Below are 12,007 nucleotides of genomic sequence, written 5' to 3'. Positions count from 1 at the left end.
TAAATAAAACCAGATTAAGGTGGGCTTTGGTTTGATTTCTTGGGGTTTCTTTTTGCTTGATTTTTTGCATTTTAACAAAGAAAACTTTAAAATAAAACTTTGTTCCCTCCTTCCAGAGGCTCACACTGATGGCTGTATTCATAGCAACGTTTCTCTTTAGCTTGACTTGGCAATTTAACCAGTTCATGATGCTGATACAAGCATTGGCATTGTTCATACTGGACTGCTTGGACATGCTTCCCACAGCAAAGGTAAGTTTCTTTTTGGAGAGAACCTACTTTTGTTTCTTCGTCTTCATAAAGCCAGCAGTTTTGAAGGTGTTTTCCTAACCAGTGGCCTGAATGCCCAGAGGAATGCAGGTAATGCTGTGTGCCTTGTGCTTTGAAGTAATCACAGTGTATAAACCCTGCAAGTGTAAAAGTGCATGATGGAAGCAACCATTTCTGGTTTTTGTTCACTTAGACGTAGTTCATGTCTATTTAATTTTTGGCTGCTTTTGTTTAGACACTATTTGACACTTCCAAACAGCATCCTAACAGTTGATCTGATACCACTTTAGCATGGCCAGCTTTAGCATGGCCTCTCGAAGTTGCCAGAAGCAAAAAGTACCAAGGAAATCTTTGTGTAAGCCGAAGTCAAAGCAGTGTATGAATTTTGCCTCAAGCATTGTGCATCCTCTTTGCCAGTCAGGGCCAAGCTCTGTGCAGGGGAGGAGGATGCAGAACACCAGGTTGCTGGGGAGAAGCAGTTGTCTTGCCTGCATTGACATTCACCACAAAATAACAGCATTGCCCCTGCTGTGTTGCTGAGCTGGATAAGCCAGAAAATAAACCAAGCCTTACTAAGAAGGTCAGGGATTATTGACAGTCAATCTTAAAAAACAGAAATGTACCATAGAAGATGAAAACACTTTCTTTGACATAAACATTGCTGTGAAATTCTACTAAGATCATTTTAGGCATGGTGAAAGCTTGCACTGGTTGAAAAAGGTTCTAACTTTAAGAAAGGTTACAGGAGGATGAAGAGTAATTAATGTAAATTCATTTTAAATTTGAAGCAGACTTGAACTTTACTTCTTGTATTAATTTAACTGAAAATGAGTATGGTGCCTGCATATCAAGTTAAATGTGACTTACTTAAGTTTCTGAACTCTTCATTATATCAGCAGCTGCAAGCTGAAGTCAACATTTAATGTGACTGCTCAGCTGCCTTAAAAGTCAGCAAATTACCAGCTTCATCCTGAGTTACTCCAAAAGAGACTCACCACACCGTGTCTGTACTCATTTTCAGAACAGCACTGCTTAGAATTCTTGGAGCTTACTGGGCTCTTAGATACTGATTTACTGCTGTAACACTAGACTGAACTTGGGATCTTTGTGTGAGGTAAAATGTATATTTTGGTACCACTGTGTCAGAAAATCAGCTGGGGTTTGGTGTTTACATTGAGCTGAACACTGATCAGAGTTTTGCATAACCCAGAAGGGATTATACTGAACTATTTTTGAAAAATTTGAGAAGGCAGATGATGTTTGTTTGCTGAACTGCACTGAGCCATAACTCTTTAGTCATAAAGACATCACAGAGGCTACAGAAACACTTCTTGGACTAAAGGAAATAAAAACATCTTCCAAATATTAGGTAATTAATATTTTCCTCACACTGTGGTTATAATGAGCTATAATCAGCAATTAGTCTCCTTGATTAGAGGATCAGGCTTCCTTAAATATAAAATGGGCATAAAATATTAACCTAAGTAGTTCAGGACATAAATATAAAAAGGATACAGTAATGGCTTTAAATGTAATTATTTACTGCAAGATGATTCATTATTTGCAAAAATAATTGATGTTGAAATAAATTATAAATATAAAAATTATAAATTATAATAATTTATATAATTTATAAAAAGTATAAATTATATTCAGAGAAAAGCACCTATTTTTGTAAAGTTTTATAGACATAAAAATCTCATTATTGTTACAGGTTACATGGCTCTATATCATTCAGATTTCTGGGTTACTGCTGGTCTGTGTCCTACAGTTCTTCAATTCTATGATTCTTGGATCATTACTTATAAGTTTTAATATTTCTGTCTTAATAGCAAGAACAATCCAGGTAGGTAGCAAAATAGTACTAAATAAAGAGCATTTTTATATGTGTGTGTGTGTGTGTGTGTGTGAATGAGTAATTTAGATGCATTATAATTTTCATTTAGTAATACCAATTAGAGGAATTACTATAGCATACAGCAACCCAAACATTGCCTGATCAAATAATGATTTCCATTACACTAACTGCAGCTTAACCAAGCACATCAGACATCATAATTCCATGATTGCTATTAACATTAATGATTGTGCAAGCTGCAGATTGGATCCTGAAAAAACAATTGCATAAATGGACTTTACACCTGTTTCAGCAGGACTTGGCTTGCATTTATGGATCTGCCTCCAACAAAATAATCTGTAACAACTAGGACAGCTAGGCTCGTGTCGAGTTCAGCTTCCTGAAATCCATTGCTTCTTTCTAAGATTAGTTTTTTTTACTGTAGTTAGAGTGCTTTTTTTTTCTGATTCTGGCATTGGTGACAGCCTCTGACCACAAGAAAGGAGTTTACAGGGCCATTCCTATTGTCTGCAGCTATTCCCAGTTACCTGTGAGCAGCTCGTCTGGATCTGGAGCTTGTAATTGGAAAATTGCTCAAAACCCTATCAACTGACAGAGCCAGAAGATCCTTTCTCATGTTTAGTGAAAGGTGTAATGAGTAGGTATTTCAAAAGGCACACAAGATTGTGGAAATTAGGGAATAAGTTCTGTAAGTACACTAGGGCTGCTGCCAAAGAAAGGCTTTTTCGTTGCTTCCAAAACTCTGCCAGATCAGAGCTTTTATGACATTGTCCCTTCAGTTTTGTGCAAGAAGTATATCTTTATTCTGGCTTCTTGTTTCTGTGTCCATTTTTGCTTAAATGACCCTAATGCAAATTTGGCGCTGCTCAGGATTAGCAGATCACAGTTGTTTAAAATAGCCTGTAATGATTTTGTTCCAAATACATAAAAAAAAAAAAAAAGGACTGAAATACTAATATTTTCTTCTTTGTAGAAAAACCTAAAAAAGGGTGGCTTGCTTAATAGGCTTGGGAAACTTATCCTCCATGTTCTACTAGTCTTGTGCTTGACTCTCCTAATAAATAAATTCATTAAGGTAGGCAAATAATTTTTAATATCAAAAATTATGCATTGTATTATGTTAAAAGCTATTTGTTAACCATCTGCAGGAATATCATTGAACAAAAACTGCAGTGAGATTTTTCTGCATCTCAGAAACTGCATTTTAGAAATTAAAGATGGTTTTGCTAATCTTTGGTATATGGATTTGAAAATCACTTCATAAATTAACACCAAATAATTGGTGTTAACTTGAAGCTCACCTGTAATTTTATATCAGCTGTAGATCTATACTGTTGAGCATTTGCAAAGTTTTTCACTGAATTTTCTTTTCAGTTAATGCAGTTAAAACTGAATGCTTCTTTGATTGCAAAGCACCCATCCTAGTACGCCTGTGTTGCTTTACAGTTTCATTTAAATGAAAAAAAAAGCTATTTATTGTGTGACATTTTTGATATTTAAAATATAATTTCCTTTCTCTTCCCCCCCTTTGTAGAAAATTCTTAATCTTGAGTCAGATGAGCATATATTCAAATTCCTGAAAGCAAAATTTGGATTTGGAGCAACAAGGTATGATTTAGCTGCAGTTTTGCTTTTTTGTTTGACTTCTTTAATTGAAGCTTTCAGGTTGTTTCTATTTCAAATGTGTGCAATAAATCAGTTTTACCTTATCCTTATGTCATACTTGCCCTAAGAATAATCTGCACAACTGTGACTTTATAATTTCTTGAGAAGAAAGGAAACTTTGATCCTTTTTGACATCAAGTTATGAAATACATGATGGACAAAGGTGTTTATTTTTTTTTTTAGAGATTTTGATGCTAATCTGTATCTTTGTGAAGAAGCCTTTGGTTTGCTACCTTTAAATACTTTCTCAAGACTCTCCAGTACATTACTTTTTTACGTCTATGGATTTGTTCTCTTCCTTCTGACAGTAGCAGCTGTAATTGTTGCCTTTCGGAACCTCAGGTAAATACAGTTTTAAGAAAATTCACATTTTTATCAATTTTCTTTTCTTCAGCTGGCTGAGGAACTGACAGGTGAGCACAGCAGCAAATACAGCATTGCTTTGCACAGCTACTGAGGAGTGGGGTGTATGAGAGAGAAATCAGGCAGAATAAGTAACTTCCAGTTGAAGCTAAAAATGTAATCAAAGGAACATCCTTCCCTAGATTCAGTCAAGCTCTGTGCTGCTGAAGTTTTGCAGTATGTATAATGTTGGTTGGGTTTTTTGGGATGAGGAGAAGCAGGGGAGGGATGTTTTTATCTAAAACATTGTTTGTTTCTTTAGTCCATCCCATTTTCCCTGTGCAGCGCACTCCAAATCACAGATTTCCCAGGTGTTACCCTCAAACTGCCCAGAAATGAGCTGGAATAGTCTGTGCTGAACTTTGTGATCTGTGGGAAGGGGCAGGAGCTGTAACTGTGCATCACTGCTGGCAGTTCCCAGAGCTAATCTGTGGGATTCTGAGGCATCTACAGAACACAGAAGAAAATCAGATAGAAATGTTATTTAAAAAAAAATGGTTCATTATAGAGCTCTCAGTTTTACTTGTACAACCAGGGCAAAAGGTAGAAGGGATCATATAAAACTTGATTAAGCAAAAATTCAAGGAGTGTCACCTCACTAGTGTCACTATCAGAGATTTTAGGGAAGACTGGATAAAAAGGAGGGAGAGCAAGAGAAAGGGAGAGTATCCAAGACATTCCAAAACTACGTTATGACAATTACATATTACAGTAGTAATTGTCAAATGTCAGTCATCTGTAAATAATTCTGGTACTATTCAACCAGCCTCTTTAAAAACTTACTGGATCAGTCAATTTTAAAAATAAAGATTCTGCAGCTCTTATTTTCTGTAAGCCTAGATGTAATCCCAAACATGTCCTTAATTTTTAATGCATTTATCTCACTTATTTCCTGCTCTGAAAAAACAGGAAAACCCCACAAACTGAAGCAGCTTTTTTTTTTTCACAAGGCTAGACACCTCAAGCAATAATCACTCCCTCAGGGAGCTCCTTCAGGGCTCATTTTCCCTAACTCTGCTTCCAGTCTTTGGCTTTAGTAACATCCAGACATACCAGCACAGCCCCACAAATCACAGTTAAATTCTTCACTCTCATCAAAAGCCCTCTGAACACAGGAATAGCTGCTTCAAAAAAGAAACCAAGCTTGCCTTGCTGTATACAATTTTATCTCATTATTCTAATCAAGTTCATGTAAAATTGCATTTCCAGAAATCTGCACATGAAAAGAAATACCTGATGCTGCATCAAGTTGGTGGCATCAGGCTAAATTATATCATAGATAGAATAGAAGGTTGAGGGCTCATAGCAATGGTTGTTGTTTCTGGCCTCAGAAAGATCCAGTGCTTTTTAAAATGCAGATCATTGTATGAAATACGTTACACAACCTAATATAACACTTTTCCTTCAATTAGTGGTTCAGATCAAGTCCATTTTAAGGAAAAAAAGGAAGAATATACAGTGACACTGAAGCCTGATGCTGCCTACAGCTTAGTTCACACAGTTCTTTTTGGATGTCTGGCGTTAAGCACAATGAGGTATGTTTTTTTTTTATTCTACTAAGGGCTTGTTCAGATGATTGAGTCTATTTTTATAAGAGTGTAAAATATGTTGACCACAAACTGATAGGATCATGAACCTTCTTTATCTCCCTAGTGTGTTTCTACTTGTAGACTGAGACATTTCCCAAATTCTGCCAGAAAGAATGGAAGTTTGGGGACAGACATGCGTAGCAAAGTGCAGTGTCAGTCCTGTGCTCACTTATTTCAGAGGCATGAAAGTCCAAGAAAACTCTGTTCAGAATTTCTCTAGACATTAACTGCTCTCACAAGCAGCTTTGCAAAGCTCCAAATGATCATGGAAAGCTTGTGTTCTTTCAGGATGAAGTACCTCTGGACATCCCACATGTGTGTATTTGCATCCTTTGGCCTGTGCAGTACAGAGGTTTGGAAACTCATCCTGAAGTGTCTCCATCTCTACACGTCCCAGAGGGTGAGCACTGCCTTTCATCCACTGGGCCTTGGGCTGCATCTGAACCAAGTCAAGGCTCAGGGTTGAATATTGCTTTTAGTTCTCTCAAACCAGGTATCTCTGCTGGATGTTTATATAAATTTAGTAAGTAAAATTGATTTTATGGTGGCTTCTATATTAAACAATTCCATTGGAATACACTAGGTGGCAATATAGATGTAGCTATGAAAAATAACCATAATTTTACTAAAAAAGTCTCCATATTAAGAAATCATCAGCAGTCTGAGAAGACCGTTGCAATTAGTTATATTGAGTGACAGTATTTTCCACCTTGTGGAATACATATTTAAAGATATAAATCCATCTTTTGTGATGGGTCTGTAATTAGGGTTTTACTTGAAAATAAAATCAGAATATGGGCTTAAAATTCAGTCTCTTAAATTCCACTACATGTTAAATATTTCAGATATCAATACATTAAAAATTAAGTCTATTAAATGTATCAACAAAATAACCAATTTTTTTTTCAATTTCTCATAGACACAGGTGATTCGGTATTCTATACCAATAATTACATTACTTTACATTTCATTTAAGGTAAGAATTTTTTTTCTCAGTGTTTTGGCATATTTTAGTTGCATTAAGTTTTTCCTTTCTCCTAGAAGGTTTGTCTTACTAGTAACTACATACAAGAATTGTAACTGAATTTTAAAAATGAGGATAGCTGTGTGTACAGAATTGTCTGTGAAGGATCAGTTGGGCTTATTTGATCCAAATAAGATAATAGACACAAATGTTTATCTGATTGTATGTGTAAGTAGCAGGTGTTATTTGAATGCATGATTTTATGGAAATGGGAGTTGTCTCTTTTGGTTTTAACTAAGTTGTGGATAAAATGCAGATCGTCACATTGTCATATGATTTATTGTAGGAGCAGAAATAATCATAATCTCTACTGCTGTGCCTCATCTCATATGTTCACAATTATTAAATAGTCAAGTACCTGGTTTGTCTTCTGTCTGTTCCAGAAACAGAATATTATTATTGTCAAACACTTAAATGTAACTGCATAAAACATACCTAAATCAGTAACGTGTACTGGATTATCAGTCATAGCAGTGAGATTTAGAACACTGATTTAGTGGGCAAACCATTCTTTTAATCTGTACTCACAAAGACAAAAAATTTAGAGTCTGCTTTGATGGAGAAGTTGTTTCTGCAGTAACTAGTCTGAGATGAAAATACACTGTTAAATAATTCCCTTCAGAAAAAGGCAAGATACATTTCATTGTTACAGTTCAAAAGGCAGTAGTGAAGCAGTTAAGAAAGCTGCTAATAGAGTTCACTCCAATATTGTGTTCCCCCTCTAAAACTGAAATAAAAAGTCAAAAAATACTGTTTTAAACTTGTCTTATTGTTCTGTTAGAGGACTCTTTTTGTCCACTGATGTGACTGTTAGGAAGTCATTTGCCATTTTCATCATCTCTGAATATGACAGAAACAATGCCATTTCTTGTGACAGGGGGGATACCAAGAGCATGACATTCTGGTAGTCTAATGTGACAGATCACTAGGAATAATTTTCCTCCCACTCTTCATAAGCAGATGTAAATTCTGTCAGATTCAATTCTGAAGTCAACAGAAACCACTGATTTCATGGGCTTTAGAGCAGTCATTAGTTGTGCTCAGTCTGCTTGAAAAGCATCATTTTCATGTTTCTTCTAAATAGAGGAAATCATTTTTATTGACATTAAAAATACTATTTTTCAAATTTCTCAGTAGGAATGAGAAATTTGTCACCTCAGTTGTTTTTTGTCCTGAGTCAGTTCTTGCAGTTGAGCTACCAGAAGAGTGGATCTCTCTGTGGGTCTTTTCTGCAAAGCTGAAAGAGTTGATGAGAAGCCTGAGGGAATCACAGAATATTCTGAGCTGGAAGGGACCCACAAGGCTCTTGTCCAAGGTGCCTTGGCAGTGGTCAGACAAGAATTCTTAGAGAGAGATCCAGAAAGTACCCATTGCTTCTGTGAGAGTGTGGTTTTATATTCTCTCTCTAAAACCTTATAAACAGACAGTGGAAGCAGATTTTTGGAACAGAGACTTAGTTATCCTTCTCTTTTCCAGACAAGAATTTATCTGTTCAGTCACTGACTGCTCAGATTGCAGGGGCAGTTTCTCTGTACACCACAAAGTTAACTGGCCATCAGGGCTGGTTTTCTTGAATTTGTAGGAGGGCAGTTTGGTGTTTCATTATCTGTTATATTTGTCAGAAGAACTATTCCTCAGTGCAGTTCCTCAAAATAGGACTTTTATGGGATTATTAACCTAATCCTGAATAAGCCAATGAAAGCCTCTTTTGAGGCATGTGGTTACTACAGCCCCAAATACATCACTTGAACGATAATTTATTGAGATGCAGCTGCAGCTACAGTGCTGGCTTTCTTTCAGATTTCAGGTACAGGATGTTTTGAGACCTGTAAGACATCTGTATTCCTGTTTACATGTGATTTTCATTATTACAGTGCAAACATCTTTCAGATAAAGTGAAAATGCTGAAGTATTTCCATGCTTACTTTAGCTGTGCTGCAGATAACACAACACATGCATAAAGCAGTACCAAGTAGTATTTATGTTTCACTTCTTACACTTTTTAGGTAGGTTTCACCTTTATCTGTGTTCATTGTATTTTAACTTCACAATACTGCTCAGCAATTTGGGTTTGCATGTCAATAATTTCCGAATAAATTGTTGGTACTTAAGGTGAGATCCTGAGCTTGAGCATTCTAATTCCAAGGATTGCCAAATAATCTTGATTTCTCTCTAAGAGTAAACTCTGTATTCCTATTACTTCTGCAGCTACATTTTTATCTTCACCCCAGCCAAGTCCTTTTGCTCCAAACATGGACATTTATGCAACATATACCCATGATCTGAGCAGTCTTTGGCTGTACTGAACAGCTTCAGTTCAGGACTAATTTAAGCCACTTGACAACTGGTTTCTTTTCCTGAAGACTTTGACCCCAAAGACAAGCACTGTTACAAGTTGGAAACCTCCTTCATTTCCCTCTCTCTTTTGAGCAGTTTGTTACATCCCTTATGTGCTCCATCTGTTCTTTTTATCCTCTCCTGGTATCACCAGACTTTTTTTCAATCTGACATATACTCGATTTACAAGACAAAGTTCTGTTAGTGTTACTGGTGCATATTTTCATATGCTTTACTTTTTATTTGTCATTCTCTTGTATTTGGAGCTCCTGAAGTACCTTAGTTTTCTCTTGGTTCTACTAATCAAATGTTGTGCTACCTGGAAATTTTTCAATTCAGTAATAGCAAGCCCCATGACCAAAGTTTTCCTCCAGTAGAAACTGCTTGTAGTCACTCAAAACTTGCAGTACTGTGAATTAAAAAACCTTTACAGAGGGAATGCCATGGAATAGCCCCAGCACTGAGCAGGGAGCTGTGCCACTGGCTCCTCAGGAGGTTACAGGGCAGGCTGCACTGACTGAAAAGCAAAGCAGAGCCCATTCCTTCTGTCTCCACCCTGAAGGACTGCAAGCTCTTAGAATGTGTAGCTGTCCAGGGCAGTTTAGTAATGAAGAGAGGAAATTTTGATTCATTATGAGACTCCACAATCTTCTTTCACAACAGCTGAATTTACTAATCCCTGGGAGAGCTTCTGAAGAGCAGAAATGTATCTGTTGTACTTCCCAAAGCTTCCCCGTGGTTGTGATGCTGCCGTGGCTCCACCTGGGAGATGCCAGGAGTACTTGAACAAGTGTTTTAAGGAAGCAGTTACACTAGTGAGAATCTTAATTGGCCCAGTTATACCTCCTGCCCCCAGGCCTGCCATGTAATTACACTTCTAGCGAAGGAATGCCTGTGTTTGCTAAGGGACTCAGCAGCACCACATTCAAATTCCTTCTGAACTCTTGGATGAGCATTAAAATGGGATGATTAATGGCCTTTTAGATTATCAGGTGGGTTTTCTTAGACTTTCTCCTGTAGCATTTCAATTTTCGAACCAGCAGTCCTCCTTATCTAAAGAAAGCACGTTTGGAATAGGTTTCACCATAACATCCTCTGTAGTAAAGACTGATGCACAGCAATCTGTCATTAGCATTGTCATTATCTTCCTTAATTGCTCCCTTCTGTCCTGGAATATTCACTGGTTTAAACAATAAACCCTTAAATAAATCATTGTTCCCTTAGCTTTTTGGATGGGAGGGCTAAGCTTTTCAGAATCAGTTTCTATCCTTTTTTCTCTCCTCTGGATTTGATTTATGTATTCTTTGTAGTAAAATTTGAAATGCTTTCCCTTGATGGTCTGGTTGTTGTTATTCAGTCACAGTTTTATTTTTGCCTTCAGTGAGTCTCTTTTAATTCAAACTTCTGAAATACCATTAATAGCATCTGCAGCACATCTAATAATCTTCTGTTACAGATTTCCTACATTTTTTATTTAGTTTTATATTTCCTTTCCAAACTTAATTCCTGAGGCCTTTCCTTCTCTTGTCATCACTGACAATGGTTAGTTCTGGTCCTGTTGATCATCTGGCAGGAGCTGCAGATCTCAAACTCTGAAACTGTGTGTTCATCCTGCAGTGACAGCCACCTCTCCTTCCTAGGAAGAGCAGGTAGATACACTTATGTATTGCAATTTACCCATGAGCTGGACAAGATTATTTGCCAGCTAAGAGGAAGTAAAACATTTCAGCATCCAAAACTTGTTTGGTTCACTGTGTCTTCAGGTTGTTCTATTTTGTTTCCATTTTAGTTCTGGCCAGGAATAATGGATGAACTATCAGAGCTGAGAGAATTCTATGACCCAGACACTGTGGAGCTGATGAACTGGATTAAGTAAGAGGATTTTTTCTCTATTTCAGTTAAATGCTATTTGTGTAGATCTAATGTTCTTAGTTATGGTGTTGTCCTTATTTGTCACAGCTCAGCAGTGAACTCTGGTGACCCGTGAGGATAGTTAGGGTGAGTGGGTTATAAGGAGGTTGGGTATGAGCAGCTGTGGAGGGCAGCTCCATGCTCGGGTTCAGTATCACTGCCGTGTTCCATGTGCATCAGGGAACCAGCTGATCCCTTTGCTCCCACAAGGACACAGTTTTCCCAGCAAGAAGAGGTAAATTTGGAGATGTCAAGCTTCTCTCATCATATTATAGCTACTTTACATTAATAGACCTCTGCAGTGAAATAATTTTATTCCCCAGCCCCCCCCCATCCCCCAACCTAACGTCCTTCTCAACTCTGTAAATGTTAAAAAGCTTGGATGTAGTGCTGGAAAATCCATATTCTGCAGTCTGTTTGTTGGACTTGAAAACAATCTAAGTTGTTTCTGCTTGTTATAATTAATCCCAACATCTGTTCCAAACTGCAAGCAAAATATTTTTAATTGAACTTGAACTTGTTACAGTTAAGCATAGGTGCAGTCTTTCAGGAGTGTGAGTTAATCATTCCAGCCCCACCTCCTCACTTCTGCTTTCTCACAGAGCATAGGAAGGTATTTTTTAGGTGGAAACAGTTTGGAATACTTCATGTAGAAGATGCTGAGAAAAAACGCCAGGTAGGATGTTCTCTGGAGGGCTGTGAACTGAAGGGATATGTTCTCTATTAACATAGAGCAGCCATTACAAACTTTCAGGTTAAGTTTCTGAACAGGAGATTCCTGGGACTTGTATTTATTTGCAACTCTGGCAGTGATTTTTAAAAAAAGAAAATTGGTTTCAAGCTATAGAGGAAAACATTCTGAAAGTAAATCTGAATATACAACATTAAATATTGAACTGTTTGAAGTATTTCCTTGGAGTATTTCCTTCATATGCAATGAACTTCAGTGAAA

The 12,007-nt window shown here is 37.1% G+C and overlaps 1 protein-coding gene across 7 annotated transcripts in view; it reads left to right on the top strand.

The window, feature by feature from the left end:
• The window catches only part of DPY19L3 (dpy-19 like C-mannosyltransferase 3), a 51,737-nt gene that overhangs the window by 13,049 nt on the left and 26,681 nt on the right, over nucleotides 1-12,007 (top strand). For all 7 annotated transcript variants that reach the window (XR_008438803.1, XM_053987294.1, XM_053987293.1 and 4 more), the window contains exons 8-16: nucleotides 117-251; nucleotides 1,984-2,115; nucleotides 3,101-3,202; nucleotides 3,662-3,735; nucleotides 3,976-4,134; nucleotides 5,607-5,729; nucleotides 6,072-6,183; nucleotides 6,703-6,759; nucleotides 10,934-11,016. Coding sequence is in view for 6 of the 7 variants with exons in the window: in XM_053987294.1 (XP_053843269.1) it covers nucleotides 117-251; nucleotides 1,984-2,115; nucleotides 3,101-3,202; nucleotides 3,662-3,735; nucleotides 3,976-4,134; nucleotides 5,607-5,729; nucleotides 6,072-6,183; nucleotides 6,703-6,759; nucleotides 10,934-11,016 (977 nt within the window). In the remaining variant the exon portion in view is untranslated. The remainder of the gene's footprint in view (nucleotides 1-116; nucleotides 252-1,983; nucleotides 2,116-3,100; nucleotides 3,203-3,661; nucleotides 3,736-3,975; nucleotides 4,135-5,606; nucleotides 5,730-6,071; nucleotides 6,184-6,702; nucleotides 6,760-10,933; nucleotides 11,017-12,007) is intronic.

Source organism: Vidua macroura, chromosome 11 (assembly GCF_024509145.1).
Source record: "Vidua macroura isolate BioBank_ID:100142 chromosome 11, ASM2450914v1, whole genome shotgun sequence".
Classification (NCBI taxonomy): Eukaryota; Metazoa; Chordata; class Aves; order Passeriformes; family Viduidae; genus Vidua; species Vidua macroura.
This window is presented reverse-complemented; position numbering and strand designations above follow the sequence as displayed.